The sequence below is a fragment of the Neopelma chrysocephalum genome, unplaced genomic scaffold, assembly GCF_003984885.1.
Source record: "Neopelma chrysocephalum unplaced genomic scaffold, ASM398488v2 Primary Assembly neopelma1_180, whole genome shotgun sequence".
In the NCBI taxonomy this organism is placed as follows: domain Eukaryota; kingdom Metazoa; phylum Chordata; class Aves; order Passeriformes; family Pipridae; genus Neopelma; species Neopelma chrysocephalum.
The window spans coordinates 1574222-1592700 of record NW_020897842.1 but is presented as its reverse complement, the minus strand read 5'-3'; the positions used below and the strand labels follow the sequence as shown (position 1 = coordinate 1592700).

At 49.8% G+C, this 18479-nt stretch overlaps 1 protein-coding gene across 4 annotated transcripts in view; it reads right to left on the bottom strand.

Moving 5' to 3' along the window:
• Nucleotides 1-3092: 3092 nt before the first annotated feature.
• Nucleotides 3093-18479, bottom strand: part of PRDM16 (PR/SET domain 16) — a 253931-nt gene continuing 238544 nt past the window's right edge. For 3 of the 4 annotated variants that reach the window (XM_027702074.1, XM_027702075.1, XM_027702077.1), the window contains 7 exons: nucleotides 16541-16710; nucleotides 15410-15487; nucleotides 9985-10154; nucleotides 9308-9482; nucleotides 8611-8841; nucleotides 7128-7302; nucleotides 3093-5628 (listed from right to left, as the gene is read on the bottom strand). In XM_027702074.1, coding sequence (XP_027557875.1) covers nucleotides 5494-5628; nucleotides 7128-7302; nucleotides 8611-8841; nucleotides 9308-9482; nucleotides 9985-10154; nucleotides 15410-15487; nucleotides 16541-16710 — 1134 coding nt within the window. In that variant the 3' untranslated portion in view covers nucleotides 3093-5493. The remainder of the gene's footprint in view (nucleotides 5629-7127; nucleotides 7303-8610; nucleotides 8842-9307; nucleotides 9483-9984; nucleotides 10155-15409; nucleotides 15488-16540; nucleotides 16711-18479) is intronic. The other variant, XM_027702076.1, reaches the window with a different exon arrangement.

The window sequence follows — 18479 nt, the reverse complement described above, 5'->3', positions numbered from 1 at the left end:
TGCTTATAAAAGCACACAGGTTTATTGCATATCAATCTCATGTATAAATTCATTGTAGCATTGGAAAGATTACATTTGGTATACATTCCTATTCTACAGCATTAACCTCAAAATCAGCTTTTTCTATTCATTATTTTAAAGGAATTTCTCTACACAAGTACATTTGTCTTTTATCACAAGCATCAAAATGAAATTTGTAAAATTGCCTTTTTTTTTTTAATTATTTTCTACACTTCATATCTTTTATTTCATTATGCTCCCAACAAAGCGATTCCATATTAATTAATAACTGCCAACACTTTTTCTTTCTTCCTTGGCAGTTCGAGGCTTCAAGCCTCGGACGCAAAATCTAATCACATATACAATAAGTGCATCTACAGAATTTTTTTCTTTTTAATAAAAATTTCACAAACAGACACAATAATGACTGCTAAACACAAGTCATGCACAGTTTACTTATAAACATAACAGAAGCAATATACAATCAAGAATGATATGGAACAAGCACCATCCTCTTTCTCAATGTTTTTTAAACATTATATGAAAACCAGACATTTACAATTGATTTAAAAAAACACTATACAGGTCTAAAGGAAAAAAAAAATCCAACCTAAATCATATCTGTATTGTAACAATGGGAAAAGGAATGACATAGGATGCACAGATTTATGATTCTTGCAAGCACAATATATATATGTTTTAAATTACATCTTCTGCAGGCTGGAAATGACATCAGGGCAAAACATCTCTTGCTTTGAAGAGAGCAACGAGAATGTAAAATACACTGAGAATTACTTTCAGAATTACTTTGTTCACATGTGAATTGCACATTTGGAAATCAAAGCTGCCTTTTTTTTCTTTTTCATTCTTTTTTTTTTTTTTCCCCCAAAGTGGTACTAAGAATTAATGACAGAAGAAGAGAGAGAGAGAGAGAGAGAGAGAAAAGAACCTCGGAATCATTCAAGAACGTTTTAGTCACAGTATCACTCAACACTACAGAGAAGTTTCATGGCTTTGTGAGAACACTACTGACCATGGGCGAGGAGCAGAGGGTTTTGCCCTTATGTGACCAGCGCTGACTCCTGCCCAGGGGGGCAGCGGCGGGCAGGGTCCCGCTCCCCTTCCCCGCCGCACACACACACACACAATACAGCACGTAAAAAACCGAGTGTAAGTCAGCAGATTGACCCGGGCGGAGGGGAGGGGGGGCTCACGATCCAGTGCTTTGATGCTTTAGAGTCAAACGCGTCCATGTCGTTGTGCAAGTGCTTTCCGGGAGCGAGAAGCCGCTCCCGGGAACGTCTACTGAGCGTCTAAGTGCTGATTGGGGAGAAATCAAAAGCTTCCTCGACACTGTTTTAAGCAGGACAGAACCCCGGCTGGGTGTTTGTCCCGGAGTGCAGCTCAGCAAACCTGGCTGGTGTTTGCTGTTCAGCCCTGCTCGGTTTGGGTTTGGGCAGCTCCCGTGGAGCCCCGCACAGCCACATCTCTGGGATGCCCTGGGAGGCAGGACCTGGCTGGCATGGGACACCCTGGAAAGGCACCCACCCGGAGCAGCCTGTGCACCAAAGGGCACATCCCGTGGAAGAGCCCAGCGCCTCAACATGTCCCGTGGGAGAAGCCGGTGCCTCGGCACATCCCGTAGGAGAACCCCCATTCTCCACACCAGCCTGGGACTGACCACCAGCGAGCAGGGAATGCACAGACACCACACCCATGTCCCCCAGCTCCAGCCCAGGCAGGAGGATCCACCTGTGACCAAAGAGGGGGCCCTTTGTGGAGCGCTGACATCCCATCCCCGCCGAGCAGGAGGGTGCAGCCAGCGGCTCCCGGCCTCCCCCGGCCACACCAAACATCCCCAGGCCTTGCCCTCCTCTCCTCTGTGCTGTTGTGGCAATAAGGCCGTGGGATGTGAAGATACTTCATTAAGTAGGCCCTACAAAAAGCTCTGGTTTAAATCACACCTCAGGTGGTGCCCTGGCTGTTGGACACCCCACCCCACATTCCCATCCCTGCCACCCTCACCTGCCCACGTTGCACTGGGATCCTGGATCCCCAGCACGACGTGTCCATGGCTCTGGACAGCCCTGAGCACCACAGCTCCACATCTCACCCAAGCTCTCAGACCTTCCCCACTGCTGGGAATCCACCTGTGCCCTGATGGCAGAATGTCCTCGACACAAAACTCTCGGGAAACAGCCTTGAAAATATGGGATTCTTCACTAAAGCAGCAAACCGGAACCTCAACGCCTGCTGGGAACTGCAGCACATTTCAAGTGCAATCCAACAAAAGCAAAAGTTAAACAGAGGTTCAATGAGGCTTTCTGTTTCTTTATCTTAACCAGAGAAATCAAAACTTGTAATCAGTGCTAAATTAGAGGAGTTGGGAGATCCTACAACACACGGAGACATGAGAAAGTGGGGAGAAAACTGAATCAGGAAATATGAAAAGAAAAAAAATCATTTCATGATTTTAAACCCTATATTTTAATGTCCTCAATCCCTGGCTGGATTGTACCTCCCCATCCCTGGCCAGCACCAGGAGCCCTCACTCCTGGAGATCTGTGGAGAGCCAGGATCAGCCCTGGGAGGGGAACAGCGACAGCATGAGCTCGGTCAGAGCAAGGACCTGACAAACTGCTTTTGGAGAAACCACGCAAGAGAGAGAAGGGCTGAGATGTGGATGGGAAGACCATAAATACCCCAAATAAATCCCCATGATAACACTTGAATTTCTTGATGCTTGGCCCACATTTTGGTGACCAGCTCACTGCCACTCCCTTGGCTGCTCCGTTCCCTCCTCGAGCTGCAGATCCCGACCTCCTCAAAGGATGGACAGAACATTGGATCTGAGCATGCAAACCCTGCTCACTGCCCACGGATCTTGTTCCAGCACAACAGGCAGTGCCATGGGCCCTACCAGAGACATGCTCACACACTGTTTGCTCCAAGCAGCTGCCAAAATCCAAGGAGCTGCAAATCAGCTTCGTGCAGAACAGGACAGGACAGATCTCTCCCCCCGCTTATGGTCATTTCCATGTTCTCCTGGAGCAGGGCCATCGAAGCAGAGCATCCCCACTGGCCTCCTCCTCCTCCTCCTCCTGCACTGGGGGAGCTGGTGCTGGTTCCCAACCAGCCAAGGCCATCACTAGAACTTTCCTCCAACACCCCGGGCACTTCAAGGCAAAGGGAACCCAAGGGATGATTGTCTGGAGAATTGGCAGCACGACTGGCAGGACTGATCTGGGGGCATTTGGCACATGGACAAAATCTTCCTACTCCCTGGTTATCCATCATCCAACATCCAACCTTAACCACACGATTTTGGTCCTTCACTACATACTTATATTAACATTGTTTCTTCACAAGAATGATCCCTAATGCAAAAAATACTGTTAAGGAAGAAATAAAATAAGAAAGGAATTAGCCCAAAATTACAAGTTATATACAGATTAAAATAAATTCCATCAGGAAAAGAAAGAATTCTTTTTATTATTTTCAGTTGGCCCCTGTGGGAATAATTTAAAGGCCAAGTGCCTGGGCAGGGCTGTGCTGCAGCTGCCACAGTGGGGATGGGATGGGATGGGATGGGATGGGATGGGATGGGACAGGGCTGTCCCTCCCCTCTGCAGAGCCAGGGTTCCTCTGACAGTGTTGGCTCTCGGGCTTCCCCTGCCCAAGAGCTTTGTGCAAATACATGAAGCAGTTCGGTTACACTGACTGGTGTTCTCAGGGCCTTGGGCACTTTCACAGGATGTTGTGGAAAACCAAAAAAAGGAGGATCAATTTTCTTGGGAAACACGCTGATGCTGCTAATTTACCTTGTGTTCCTTCTGCACCAAAGCCACCTTTGATGTTTTCCTCCATGAACAGTTTGAGGCTCCTGGCTCCCTAAAAACAGCCTCGGGTGTGCTCTTGGGAGCAAAGCTGACCTTGCAAAGAGATCACTCCCACCACCACCTCTGCTTTACTCAGGGAGGTGGTTCCGTTGTTTTGGCTTGATGGAATGAGGTTTCCCACTCTGGACTGGCTCAGAAACCTCCATCTGCCCTTTTCCATACTGAGCAGGCAGAGAGGCTGCACATGGCTTCCATAATTGTTCAGTAAATCAATGTTATCTCCAAATTCCCTGCTCCAGCTGCAATTGCAATGGAGAACAGCAGAAAGCCCAGAGGATTTCTGGAGGCTGCTGTGTATCAGCAAAGGAGATGAGGCTTTGAAGCGATTTAAAATCACTCATAAAATATCTGTGAGCATCTTAAGGTTGGAGAGACAACTCGATTCTTTATCTCTGTGCCTGAGCAGAGCTCTGCACCCTCAGGCTGCTGGAGCACGGAAATGTTAATCTTTCTACTTAAATTACAGGCCAAGCAGCAGCGGGTGGTGCAGAGGCACCATCCAACAGGCCAGAACAACGGTGTGAATCAGAGATCTCTGCCACAGCCCCAGACACCATCAGCAGGGAATGATGGCACCCAAAACCCCCGGGAGGTGACACAGGATGTGTCCCAGTTGCCCTCGGTGGGGTGAGACTTGCCCAGCACACATTTCCTCGTGCACAGCCAGGGAAGGGCTCACCCTGGGATCTCTCTGCTCAGGGAATTCCAAGCACTGCCAGGAGCTCCATCACTCCCAAGTGCCACCACTGCCACCGCCCTGGCTGGGCACGGCTCTGTCCCAGACACTGTGAGCTCCAGCCCGGGCAGCAGCTTGGGCTCACAGCACTGGCAGGGATGGGGAGCCCTCTGCTCTCACAGGCAGAGGCTGCTCAGGGCACAGCCGGTGACCCACATCTGTGTGACACGTCCACACGCCGACCCCAGCAACGTTCCAGGCTGGAGATGTCCCAGCTGGGACCTGCACGGAGCGCAGGATGACTCCAGGCCTCACCTCGGAGGAGCTTTGTGCCGTGCCAACATTTTGTTGGGAACAAAGGACAGGATGGTGTTTCTGTGGGAGCACAGACCTCTTTTGGGGGTCAGTGAAATGGGATGAATTTCCCTTCCCTGGTATAACTCCAGCGGCTGTGTCAGAATTGCACCAGGGACAGGTCAGCCCTGGCTCTCTTCCCTCAGTACTTCCCTGTTCAGCTGGATGGGAAGGAAATGCTGTCGTGTGGCTCCGAGCTGCCGTTCCTGCTCAGGCTGGACTGGCTCAGTGACACTGCTTTGTAAGGTTGGAGGGGCCAATCTTTGATTGCACTGTTGCAATTCGTGTCTTGCTCATGCTGTTCCTACAGACAGTGAAATCCTGGGGCTGCATCAGGGTTGTCCAGTTTGGGAGAGGTTCATTCTGATAAATTAGAAAGGAAAACTCTGGATGGGTAAAAATGCAGGACGTGTAGGTCGGATGCGACAGGTTTCCTTCTCAGCCCAAAGTTCAGACGACTCCCTGAGGCCCTCTCATCCATCTTCTGCTCGCTGGGGTTTTGCAAGGACAGCTGCAGCACCACTGCCGCCTCGCTTGGACTCTGGCCAGTGCCTTGAGGACCTCTCAGAGGTGGTTGATGGGGTTAAAGGTCCCCGACTCTGAAGCTGCTCCTGCCATGTCCAACCAAGCACCCAGAGAGTTCTGGGAGGACGTGTGGAGGGGAGCGTTCTCAGACAGGGACAGCATCATTGCATAAGCCTGGGGGAGAGAGGAATGCAGAGGACACTGTGAACACCCTGCAGGACCCCGAACATGCACATGGGGCTGGCCATAAACCCAGCACCCTCTGGCCTGGGCCATAAACCCCCATCCACACACCAGGATGGTCCCCACCACTCCAAAGACTGAGGTTTGCCACAGGCAGGGGATAGTCAGGAGAGACCATCATTCCCACTGGCCTTTACAGGCCCAAACCCATCCTGAGCCAGGCCCCACAAAGTGACTCCAGGCTCTGCTCCCAGGGAAAGGCAGCTATTACTGGGGTTTGCTCTTAAAAAAAAGCACATCTCCAGATAGGCCAGAGTCTCAGGGAGGCTGGGCTGGGGCGGGCACGAGCCCTGGAAATGGGGCAGCAATGCCCACAGGAGCAGCATCCTGGTGGGCACTGGTGGGCAGCTGCTCATCCCCACCCACTGCCTGGCATGAGCCCACTGGTGCCTGCAGACACCTGTATGGAGGTATTTGGGAACACAAAATGCTCCCTGGCACTACTGGTGTGTTCAGATGTTCTGTCAGGGTGGATTTATTGCTGCAGTTAAATGATTAAAGGTGTTTTCTGGCAGAAACACACCAAGACTTCTGCACGCACAACAATCACCTGGCTTCTTGGAGCCTGGGTGCTCTCCCTCCTCCAGGGCTGCTCGTCTCACACACCTCTGCATCCTCCCACAACCCACACAAGTGGTGTGAGGACTCAGGCCAACGATAACCTCACACACCAGAGGGGAAAGTCAATGTCATTGTCACCCAGGAGAAAGAGCAGAACATAGTTGGTCCCCACCCTCCCTGCTCCAGGGCAGAGGAACAGCTTCGTGGTGCTGTGGACACACAGGCTTCTAAAACTGCTTAAAAGAAAGCCAAAGGAATGCTGTGCTGCTCACACAAATGCTGGTGGGTCTGAACTGGTCTGGCTCACAGGTTTTTTGGTTTTTTTTCCATTTTATGTATGGTTTACTTCTAGAAATCAAGGAGATAAACAAGGAGACCCTCTAGACAAGCTGGGCTGCAAGTCCTGGAAATGCTTTTGTCTATGACACCTTTTATAACCAAACCCAAGGGCATTTTGTTGCTGTTTCTGCAGAACAAACCTCAGTGTTTACAAACAGAAGACCCATCCCGAAGTATAAATAAATAAAGAGCCACAGAAACATTTATACAGACAGATAAAAACAGACAGATGCCTCTCTCTTCCTGTATAGCCACATTCTCACCCCACGGGCTGAACAACAAATCCACCTGGTGCCCTAAAGGTGATGGCCAGTCCCTGCCTCTCTGTTTCAGTTGTTGCAACAAGGCACAGTTCACTCACAATCCATGTGTGTGCTAGAATTCCTGCTGGAAGGGGGAAATAAACAACTGCAAGGGGGAAATAACCCACTAGAAGGGGAAAATAACCCTCTGCTAGAGGAGGGCAGCTGCTCCCTAATCCTACTGTCCGTGCTGGAGGCAAGCTTGGAAAACGTTCTGTGCATACCCACCTGGTTTTTAGCCTGCCTGTACAGAGTCTGTTTTATTGTCTCAGAGTCTAAGGTGGAATTAAACACATCTTTAACTTCAAATGCTTCCTCGGCCGCTTTGCGAAGGTCCAGCCCCTTCCCAAAATTCGGCATCTGCTCCAAATCTAACAGGGCGGCTTCGTCCTCCTCAATACACCTGTACCAATGACCAGGGGTGACCCGGGTTAGCTCGGCTGGGCACCCACCCCCTGCATGCACAACCCACGGGGGTCACAGGCACATGCGTGAGCGGACGGACACACGGACACGGCAACCACACGGCATGGGAGGAGCAGGGAAGAAGTGGAGAGCAACAAGTGCTGCAGGTGTCTGAGGTTCTGCACCAAAACCAGCAGGGAGCTGGGCTTGGGGAAGGGGTTACTTGGCATCCTGGCACGTCTGCTGCCACGAGGCAAAACCAAGGCTGGGCCTGCACTGTGTGCAGGAAACTTTGATTTTAAAGCTGTCTAGGCATGGCTGACCTTGGGGAAAAGAAGTCTTCACTTTTCATAGAATCATAGAATCACAGACTGGTTTGGGTTGGAAGGGACCTTAAAAATCACTCCATTTCACCTCCTGCCATTGGCAGGGACACCTTCCACCAGCCCAGGTTGCTCCAAGCCCCGTCCAACTTGGCCTTGGACACTTCCAGGGATGGGGCAGCCACAGCTTCTCTGGGCAACCTGTGCCAGGGCCTCCCCACCCTCACAGGGAAGAATTTCTTCCTAATATCCAACCTAACTCTACTCTCTGTAAGTGTGAAGCCATTCCCCCTTGTCCAAGCCCTTATTAATAGTCTCTCTCCTTCTTTCTTGTAGCTCCCTTCAGGTACTGGAAGGTTGCAGTTAAGTCACCCTGAAGCCCTCTCTTTTCCAGGCTGAACAACCCCAGTTCTCCCAGCCTGTCTTCATGGCAGAGCTGCTCCCCCCTTCTAATCCACTTGGTGCCTGCCCTGGACTCGCTCCAGCAGCTCCACGTCCTTCCTGTGCCAGGATCCCAGGGCTGGAGGCAGCTCTGCAGGGGGGTCTCACCTGAGGGGGCAGAGGGGCAGAATCCCCTTTTTGCCAGAGCTCTGAGAACTCCACTTGCAGTCAAGGATGTTCTGCTGTGACTCAAAGGGCCAGAGCAGCACCAAAGGAATTGCACAGACACCCCTTCCCTCGCCCTGGCCACAGTTTTGGAGAGAAAGACAATATCTGCTGAGCTGTGCTGCCCTGGGTGTTGTGTGGGACCAACTGTTCTCCTGATCCAGGCTCCTCACACCTCAGCCCAGACTCTCCTTGCAGTCCACTTGTTTCGTGTCCCCACCACGGTGAAATGGAATCTGGAGCGAACGCTCAAATCAAACCGGAGGCGTGAGAGACATGGCTCGGGAAAACAAACCACAGCACTGATGATCCACCACAGACACGGGGGCAGGGGCTGAGCCCCCTCCGGCCCCTGGAAGGGAACAGCCCCCCCTCACCTCCGGGTGTGGTCGAAGCTCATGGTGAGAGACGTGGGCTCCTCATCCTCCTCATCCTCGAAGGCCCCCCGGGGCTCCGCCGTGGGCGACACCGGCTCGTCCTGGGACTTCCCCGTCAGGCTGTCGTCGTCCTCCTCTTCCAGTTCTTCGTCTTCGTCGTCCACATCTTCCGTTTTCTCATTTGCTAATCCATGGCACTGGGAATTGCCATCGATATCCTGGATTTCTGGCCTGAAATATTTGGTCGGGGGGGGGAGGGAGAAGGAGAGAGGAAAGAAAAAAAAGATGGTAAATTACCTGATAATTCTACTGCAATGCTTTGATAATATTATATATATATGTATGAACACAGAGAGATATTTATATATATATATAGATTATATATAAGAAAAAGGAAAATCAACATGTCACAGGCACTTAAAAATCAGCCTGCACCATTTCTTAAGTATGGTAAGAACACAGCAACCCCAAGGCTTTTCAAACTACAATATTGTCTACTCTGAATTTAAATGCTGGTTTTCAATCTCTTAAAATATAACATCTGTGGGACAGGCAGCTTTCCTCCTTCTCTGTCCTGCTGTATTCCAACAATCTCCCTTTGAGCAACCAGGAGGAGGAAGCCTCTACCAACCAGCTTAAATTCTTTCTCATATTATTTTACTATACTGTCATCAGATAATTCTATTTTCTTTTCTACCTTTTATCTGCTAAAGTTGACGCTTGATTCATCTCACTATTTGCAATAAAATTTCTGATTTCAGAGAAATACGAATCCTCTTTTTCATCTAAAAGTGCATGGTTGTCTGATTCCGAGTTGGGGGAAGAGGCACTGGTCCCGAGGTGGTTGGTGATGACTCCAGAGTGCTGGCTCACTGTGGGGGAGAGACAAGGAGAGAACAGGAGGCACCATCAGGGGTTGCCAAGGCCATTAGGAACAGGAAACATGAAGGAGGAACAGTCCCCTCACTAGATACTCATTATTCAGCAGTCAAGAGAAAAGTCATGGACCCAAAAAGGAACTTTGTGTTTCCCAGACCTGAACTACAGAGAGAAATACAGGGGATATTCAGCATTTATGGACAATACATACAGTTTAAGAACCCTTATCCATTGCAGAGCTGTTTGCCTATAACCTTTCCACAATATCTTTGTTTTCACCTGTGCTGGGAAATCACTTCCTTGGCTCCAGCACAGGGATTTCCTCCTTCAGTTTTTATCTTAAGGCAAAGCCCTAATTACCTTCTGGAACTCCACACACCCCCACAAACCCATCCTTGGGGAACAGTGCATTCCAGAAGGGCTTCCCAGAGCCAGGGAGAGACCAGCCCGAGGTGTCCTGTCCCTGCAGTGATCCAGGGCCATGTCCTGCCCTACCTGGCACGTTCTCGTGCTCGTGTTTCTTCAGGTGCCTGTCCAGGTTGGTTTGCTGCCCGAAGCACCTGTTGCACAGGTGACACTTGAATGGCTTCTCCTTGTTGTGGATGTTCCGGACGTGCCGCTGCAGGTTGGAGGAAATGCTGAATGACCTGTCACAGTATTTACACCTGAAAAACAGAAGCAAACGCCAAAGGTTGCAGGGTGAGGGAGGCAGGGAAAAAAAAAGAGAAAAAAAAGAAAAAAAGAAAAATCTGACTATCAGAAAGCCAGGGAATGTTGGTCTATAAATCATTACTCAGCTGAGGACATGGGAAGCACAAGGCATTAATCACTGCAGACAAATCTGATATTATTGTTACTCAAGGAGCACAAAGGAAGGATTAGGATTAATTAGGAAGCAAGTCGTCCAAACAAATAAGGGTTTTAAACAAAGTAATTACTTTTCCACATATCAACGTTAAAATAAGAAAGGTGAATTTATTCCTTCCAACCTTCCCCTTTTGGGAGGGATTAGGTGAAATATGGCTGTGGAGGGAGGACAAGGAAGAGAGAAGAAGAAAGAAGGGAGGTGAAATGTATAAAATAGTTATTAACAGGTAAATCCCTGCGTGACAATCAGCTGGACACACAAAAAACTCCAGCTTTATTTGTGAAACTCCTTGTGGTGCTGGAGATCCAGGCCACAGAGTGTGTCTTTAAAGGTAATAATGGTTATTCTTTCTGTACAACAGCTCCCAAGAAATATAACATAATTTCCAAACAGGATTTACTCCTACAGGTGAATATCTGATTTAAAATGAAAAACTGGACCGTAAGGAGTCAAGCTTGGATGTTCAGGGAAGCTGTTGAGGGAAGAAACATCCCCTTTTTGAGCTGAGTCCCTGCACGACCCGTGGCAGACGGGCTGGGGGCCTGTTCAAAGTGGTCACCCTCCTTTCCAGATTCAGATTCCCTCCAAAAAAACCCAAGGATTTGCTCAGGGTGGTGCTGTGGGCTCCGATGGACTGAAGAGGGCAGCTTCGAGCCGCACTGCAGAGTTTTGGGAGCCTCATTCCCTTTGGAATCCACCGAATCCCTCCTTAGGTCTCTCCCGTTAAATACATCCCTTGGAACTCAGCAAAGCTGCTTCTCCCGTGGCTCTGCTTCCACACCCACGAGCAGCAGAATCCATCTCTATGACCCTCCACAAATCCCGGACACTTACGGGACAAAATCCAAACTGCTCCCAAGTCCTTGTAATTCCAGGACAAATCCACTCCCTTCAGCGGGACTGCTCCGAGCTCCTCCAGCCCAGAGCAACCTCTGCCCTGCTCAGCTGAGCTACTCCTCGACAAGAATCCAAGAATCCCCGAAAAGTTTGGGTTGGAAAGCCCCAAGACATGGAGATGGAGGGGGATCCACACAGGTTTTGGGAACAGCAGCAGCTCCTGATGTGCTCAGGGCACCCAGACTCACCCCGTGCCAGCCTCACTCGAGGATGAAACTGGATTTCCCTGGACATTTAGGACATGGGATTCCTCCCTACAGACACAACAGGTTCAACTGAGAGCATAAAGAATCCCCGCTGTGAAACACCCCCCCCCGTTTCCAGATGTGCTCCAGCTGTGATTTTTATTTGGCCTCTAAAAATAAATTGATTATTATTTTTGGAAATAGCAGGGATACATTTATGAAACACTCTCTCTCGCTGAATGTTTATGGATTCCATGTCCACCTCCGAATTTCCTACTGCTAAACCTCCAGAAAGAATAAAGATATTTCAAATAATGAACCTTTATTAGGATTAACCGAAGAAGAAAGCAAAAATCTCTTTTTAAACCACAGCTTTTTCAGGTTTTTAAAGTCTTTCCTTTTCATTCTTTCAAAAAACCTCTAAATAACCCCAGAAAGCATTATTTGAACATCAGCAAGAACAAGCACAGTTTCTACACGGGGAGTTAAACACAGATTTCCAGCACTCAGGAACCTGCTCTCAGGAGCTGCCAGGCTCCAGCAGCTCCTCCTGCTCAGCCCTTCAGAAAGCTGTGACATCCAGAACAGCCAATACCCCCAAATTCCTGCTGTTCCACGGGATTTTCACGAGCAGTTTTGTCCAGCTCATCCCTGCTGGTGCCAGTGGTTTTCCCTTCCTGCCCATTTGCACCATCTCTGTGCCCTCCTGAGCCAAACTCAGCTCTGTGTGTGTGTCCCAGTGCCTGGCACACTGGATACCTGGCACAGTGGGCACCAGGGCTGCCCAGGTGCCCAGCCTGGCTCTCCCTGAGTCCCTGCCAGGAGCAGCTCCAGCTGGTTCAGAGGCAGCTCTCCCACGGGCAGGGCAGGAGAGCTCCAGCCCCCTCCGTGTCCATTTATTTAGGTGTCCAGGAAGCCTTTGAAAAGTTCCCTCTGACAGGTCCTGGCTCTCACAACGAGCTGTGTGCACCCAGGGCAGGGCACGGAGACAGGATGAAGAGCTTGTTAAAGAAATGGGAACCAGAGGGCCATGGGGAAGGAGCAGCTGATGTCTGGGAGCAAAGGGATGAGGGAGGTGTCCGGCGTTATTTGTGGTCCCAGAGGGGTCAGTGCTTGGAACTCTGCTGGTTTTAATCTAAATAAATGACCCAGACAGAGGAACCAGCTTCAATCCAGGGAAGGGGTGAACAGGGAGGCAGCAGAAGAGTAAAGCTCAAAGGCAGCAGCATTTGCTTTGCAAACACACCGACAGGACACCGGTAAAGCTTCTCCCTTATCAGCTTAAAGTAACACAGCAATGGGCTAAAAACATCTAAAGTGGGAGTGAGTGACAGCAAAGAAGGAGCTGGAGATGGAGCTGGGGGGCTCTGAGGAACCACAGGCAATCCCTGGAGCTGCAGGTACCTGGGATAACACGGGTGGAGGGGGAAAACAGAGAGCAACCCCCCCCCCAGGGATGAGGGAAGGAGTCCCTGGGACACAGTTTTACACTGATCTGCTGATCAGTGGGAGCTGGAAAGGCAGAACTGCAGTGAAAAAGCACAAAACACACAGACAGCAACTCCTCCTCAGCCCCAAGAGCATTTATAGCAGGGATGAACTTTTTAAACACCAGGAAATGAGGAATATCTTCAATAAAGACATTTGTTGAACTACATATGATCTGAAATGATGTGGCAGACGTCAGCTTTAGTTGATAGTTTCAGCCTAATGCAAATAACAGGGCACAAGATCTACAAGGGCCTTATGACTGGATTTTGAAATACCTACTCCTGAATTTTAGATTTGGTGCAAACAAAAGAGTGAGAAGAAACACTGAATTTCACTGTAGGGCTCAGAGTCTTTTCAAATCAGCTGATTTTTAGGAAGTGCCTTGGCAGGTATTTCTCACTGTTCAAAAAACATGTTTCGCTTTCCCTTAAAAAAAAATAATTTGCCTCCTTATTGTTCCTGTGCTACTAATTTGTACTTTATACATAATTAAACAGACATCTAGGAGGTTTAAGTGACTTGATAAAAATGCTCGTCTTGGTAAAAACTCTTGGTAAAATAATTTTTCACTGAAAATCAGGAATCGAAACTAAAGCACTTTATTTTCTGGTCTGTTGCTTGATCTCCACGTGGACATCTGGTCAGTTTATATTGCCTTTAAGAACATTTAAACTGATATTTGGATGAATATATAGCACTGACAGAATCAAAAGGAAAAGCACTTAAACAGTCAAAAGCAAAGTTACCAGGGAGACATCAGTAAACCCTCCTTTTACCTGCATCAAGTCAATACTTAAAAAAACAAGCTTTGCAAACAATTCCGGCCGCCAAAGCTGCAAATCCCATTTCTCTGAGAGCAAAAAGCAAATCAATGATAATTAAAGCTCCTCTGCAGAGGCGGCTCCGACCCTCCCGAGTGCTGTGAGACAGCAACACTGTCCAGGAGTCAGACCTCGAGAAAAACCCACACAGGCCATTTTCTGGGAGAAGACCAGATCAAATAAATCTTTGTTTTCCTAACCTTTGTTAAGTTGCAAGTCTCCTTTTTTGGAAGAAAACCGAACCAACAATCCCCGAATAATCGGGAGCGAGGGTTTCAGTGCCCGGGGAACACACAGAGCCCACTCCTCCTATCAAACACCACAACCTCGGGCACCACAGCAGGGACTGGGTCCAAAATATATGTCTGCTTTGGAAGGGGGGGGTATTTTTAATTTACCTAATGTCTACTCGAAATTCCGTATGTAAAATAAACGTGGCTCCGCACGCAGCAGCGATTACAATGCAGGAGAGTCGCCTCTTGAGTTAAACTGAGCATAAAAATGTGATGTATTTGACCACATGGCCTTTTGCTGCTTATAAATTTGCATTTCTCTTCATACAGTAACTGCTGCATTGGCTTTGTTGTGAACTTATGGCTGTGCATGGAAACGCTGCAATATCAGCTGCCCAAAACGAAACTGAATTGTTGCTGTTGTTTGACAACGTGCAAAACACTCACTCACATCATGGAAAACAGAATGCTTGATTTGCAGCGAGCTCTCAATTTGTCTTTCCTTCAGGTTTGCTCATATATGGACCCAATTTTAACAAGAAAGTGTATTTTTTGCTGAAGTTTTTTGAAACCGCCTGCAAAGGACTGGGAGAAAATACTGGGGGGGAAGATTCCTGCTTGGTCTTCCATGAGAAATAGTCATTTACACACCTACACACACATATTACGCATATTTTCTTGTGAGTTTTATTCAAGTTTAAAGCTCTAAGTTAAATAGAAGCCCCTTTCTAAGCCACAGCACCACCATGTGCTGGGATGGGACACTGTGCCTGCTCTCCAGAGGGAGAGCCTGTCCCTGTGCACACCCCCCCTGCACACTGAGGGGTCAAAATCACACCACAACCAGCAGAAAATAGTTCAGCTTTCTACCTGAAACACCCACTGAACGTGTGAGGCTGTGTGTGAATCCCCCCTCCCATCAGTCCCTTTAAACTTCGAGATTTAAGGTCAGACACTGCCAAACCTTGATTTTAAAGCAGATAATTCTATAGGGCTTCTCTTCTCCTTTGTTTTTTTGATCCACTGCTCCAGGCACCTCTGATATACATCAGGAAAGGAAAAAAAAAATCCATCCATCCCCAGCAGTGAAGGTCCTGGCAAGCCCTTCAAACCAGCCCGAGTTTCAGAGCCATTCAGCACCTTCAGCTGTCCTTGAGATGAATGGTTAACGTGAGTGTGAAACAACACTGCAAATCAGAGCCCTGGTTTGCCAGCATACATCTAAATATAAGCTAAGTGTCTATCTTCAGGCTGCCAAGCCTGATTATTTTTGGCTGGTACACATAATATACAACGCTATGAATCACTCTGTGTAATGCTCCAGGCCCGTGGTGTTCTGCTGGCACAGCTTTGTGGGGAGGGGAAGAAATCCTGGAGTGGGGAGCCAGGGGGGTTTGGGAAGGGGCTGCCCCGGGCCCAGCTCACCTGTAGGGCTGTTCCCCCGTGTGCGTCCGCAGGTGCCGCGTCAGGTTCGCTGAGCGGGGGAAGATCTTCCCACAGTACCTGGGGAGAGACAGCCAAGGGAACCGTCAGGGCAGGAGCCACACCACACCCACCTCACCCACCCTCACACCGCCCCCAAAATCCCTCAGGGCACTCCCAGCTCCCTCCTGCACCGAGGGGGGAAGATGTGCAGGTCAAAACCCACCCCAGAATAACGGGGGTCACAGAGGTGACACGGGAGCACAGACTGATGGGGAGCTGGGGGGGCTCAGCCTGGAGAAAAGGAGGTTCAGGGGGGACCTTCTGGCTCTACAACCCCCTGACAGGAGGGGGGAGCCGGGGGGGGTCGGGCTCTGCTCCCAGGGAACAAGGGTCAGGTACAACAGAGACAGAGGTTTATCATTAAAAATCAGTGACTTGCTCCGAGAGGAGCTGTTGGAGCTGGGAAAGGCACTCGAAGACTTCTGTGTGTCTGAAGAAGTTGCTTCCTGCGTGCCATTGTTTGCAATGCCCTCATTCTGCACAGCTGAGATGGACAGAGCAGAGATGGACAGAGCAGAGATGGACACAGCTGAGACGGACACAGCAGAGATGGACACAGCTGAGATGGACAGAGCAGAGATGGACACGGCTGAGATGGACAGAGCAGAGATGGACACGGCTGAGACGGACACGGCTGAGATGGGCACAGCTGAGATGGACATGGCTGAGATGGACAGAGCAGAGATGGACACAGCTGAGATGGACCCAGCCGAGGCTGTGCTGGCATTGGAACCACAGTGCTCGCTGCCACACACCAGAGCCTTGGCCTGGGGAGCTGGGCCAGCCTGAGAATCTCCAGATCCGCTCTCAGGGTTATTAAAAATCACAAAGCAAACAGAAGATGCTGATTTCCTACCAGACAAAACAAGCTATTTCAGAGGGGATTAGTCATCCCAAGGCTCTGGGCTAATTCTGCTGCTCCTCGTTTCCCCTCCCGCCCCTGGGGAGGCAGCGGAGATGTCCCTGGTCCCTCCTGGTGCCCAGTGCAGCAGCTCCCCAGCCTGGGGGGCATCTCCCGGGGTGCCCCCATGCCCTGGGGATGCTCTGGCCCCCGGGGTGCCCGTCCCTCACCTGCAGGTGTAGCGTTCCTTGCCCTTGCGCAGGATGGGGTCGGACAACGTGGGCGGCGGCGATCGGAAGTTGAAGGGGTGGTGGGGAAGGGGCTGCAGGGAGGTGCCAGTGTCTGCCTTCATGGCTGCAAAGCTCTCCAGTTTCTCCGTCATGGTTTCGATGGCTGACATCTGCAAGGACAAGGGGAGACCTCGTGTCACGAAAACCCAGGGGAAGAGCAGGAGCTGCTGCACAAAACGCCACTTTCAGCTCCCGTGGGTCGGTCAGAGATTGTTGCTGATGTTTGATCTCACTCTTGGAAGCTGCACAGCGGGAAATGGAGCCACTGATCCCAGCCAGGGAAGATAGGAGCAGTGTACTGGTCTTGGGGAAATCAGGAAAGACACAACTGGCCAAGCCAGGACTTTGGATCCCAGAAATCAGCACTTGTTCACCTTCTGCAATGTGCCTGTGCTCGCTTTCAGCGTTTCAGAGTAAAAGTTATCTCAGAACATGCCTGTTTGCCCTTTTTCCAGGAATAAAACTGAAACTAAGCACCATGGTCAGATGCCAGAGGTAGAACTCAGCACCCAAATTCTCCTCTCAAACTCAGATCCAAGCCTTGGGAAGCAGGGAGGTCTGAGGTCTCCTGCAGCATCCTCTGTCCTCCCGGGGGCTCAGGGGGACGGGGCAGGGAGCTGTGGGGGAGCAGAAGGGACACGACCCCAGGTGTGAGGGGACAGAGAAGTTTTGGGCAGGAGGCAGAAGAATTCAGGCCAAAGTGGGGTGGGAGGGATGTGTGATGGCTGCTCAGGGAGCTGAGAGAGGACAGGCTGAGGCTGGAGGGGTGAAAAGGGAGCAGCTGGGAAGAGGAGGAGTTAGGATCAGGCTCAGGATGGAGTGGATCCCCAGAGAGCTTGCCTAGCAAAGAGGCCAACACTTTAATTATATGTAGGAAAGGTTCAGCAGCCAGTAAAGGTGATGGAAGGATGGGTGGGAGATGGCTGAGCTTCCTGCAGTGAAAGGGAACTCCGGCCAAAGCCCTGGATGTGAGCTGTGGCTGGGTGAGTTACAGTCAGCAGGACCAACAGCTACACATCCTGCTGGGATGGGACACCGAGGGAAATGCCCCTGGGTGCCTTTAGCAGCTTTAGTTTGTATGACTTTGCAACAGCTGTGTGCTCACCTACACACTGGGGTAAACACCACACCTGAAAGAGGGAGAAAGGGAAAAAGCTGGAGATACAGGAGAAGGGGAAAACAAAAAAAAAGGAAAGAAAAAAGTTGGTCTGTGTGGGGGAAAAAAAAATGGATTTGCATAAAAATCCTACCTAAAGAAAAGCACTTTTACTTTCATTAGAGCAAAACTGGAAATCCAGAATCCAAGGGAGAAGTGCAGCTCAGAGGATGACGCTGACATCTCCAAAATCCAGCTTCGTGCTCTCCTGAGAGCACTTTCCAGATACCAAGAGCAGAAGAGAGGGATAAAACAAACAAGGCAGCAATAAAGCTGCCTCCTGGCTGTGCTGACATCCCCGGGAGCACGGGGGGAGCAGGGCTGGCTGCAGAGGGGGGCGGAAGGCAGTAGGAAGCCATTTATCACCAGGAGATGCTCTATTGTACAGGAAGGGCTGACCTTTTGCACGTTTACACTTTATTAAACTGGGCTGGGGGGGGGCAGAGGGGGAAGAGAGCCAAGATATTGTTTAAAAATATACGACTATTAAAAAAAAAAAAAAAGTTGTGTTAATCTCCCAAGAATACATTGTGGAAATCTGACAGCCATTCATAAGCTGCAAAACAAGAGGAGTAGTAACCCCCATCCCCTGATAATAGATCCACGGCCCCTTGGTTGGAGGCTCCCAGCCCATGCTAAATTGTAAGTAATACTTAGCACCAGCCACTTGAAAAGGTTACTTGATCATTTACAGCAGCAGCCCTGCCCCAGCTGCCAGTCATG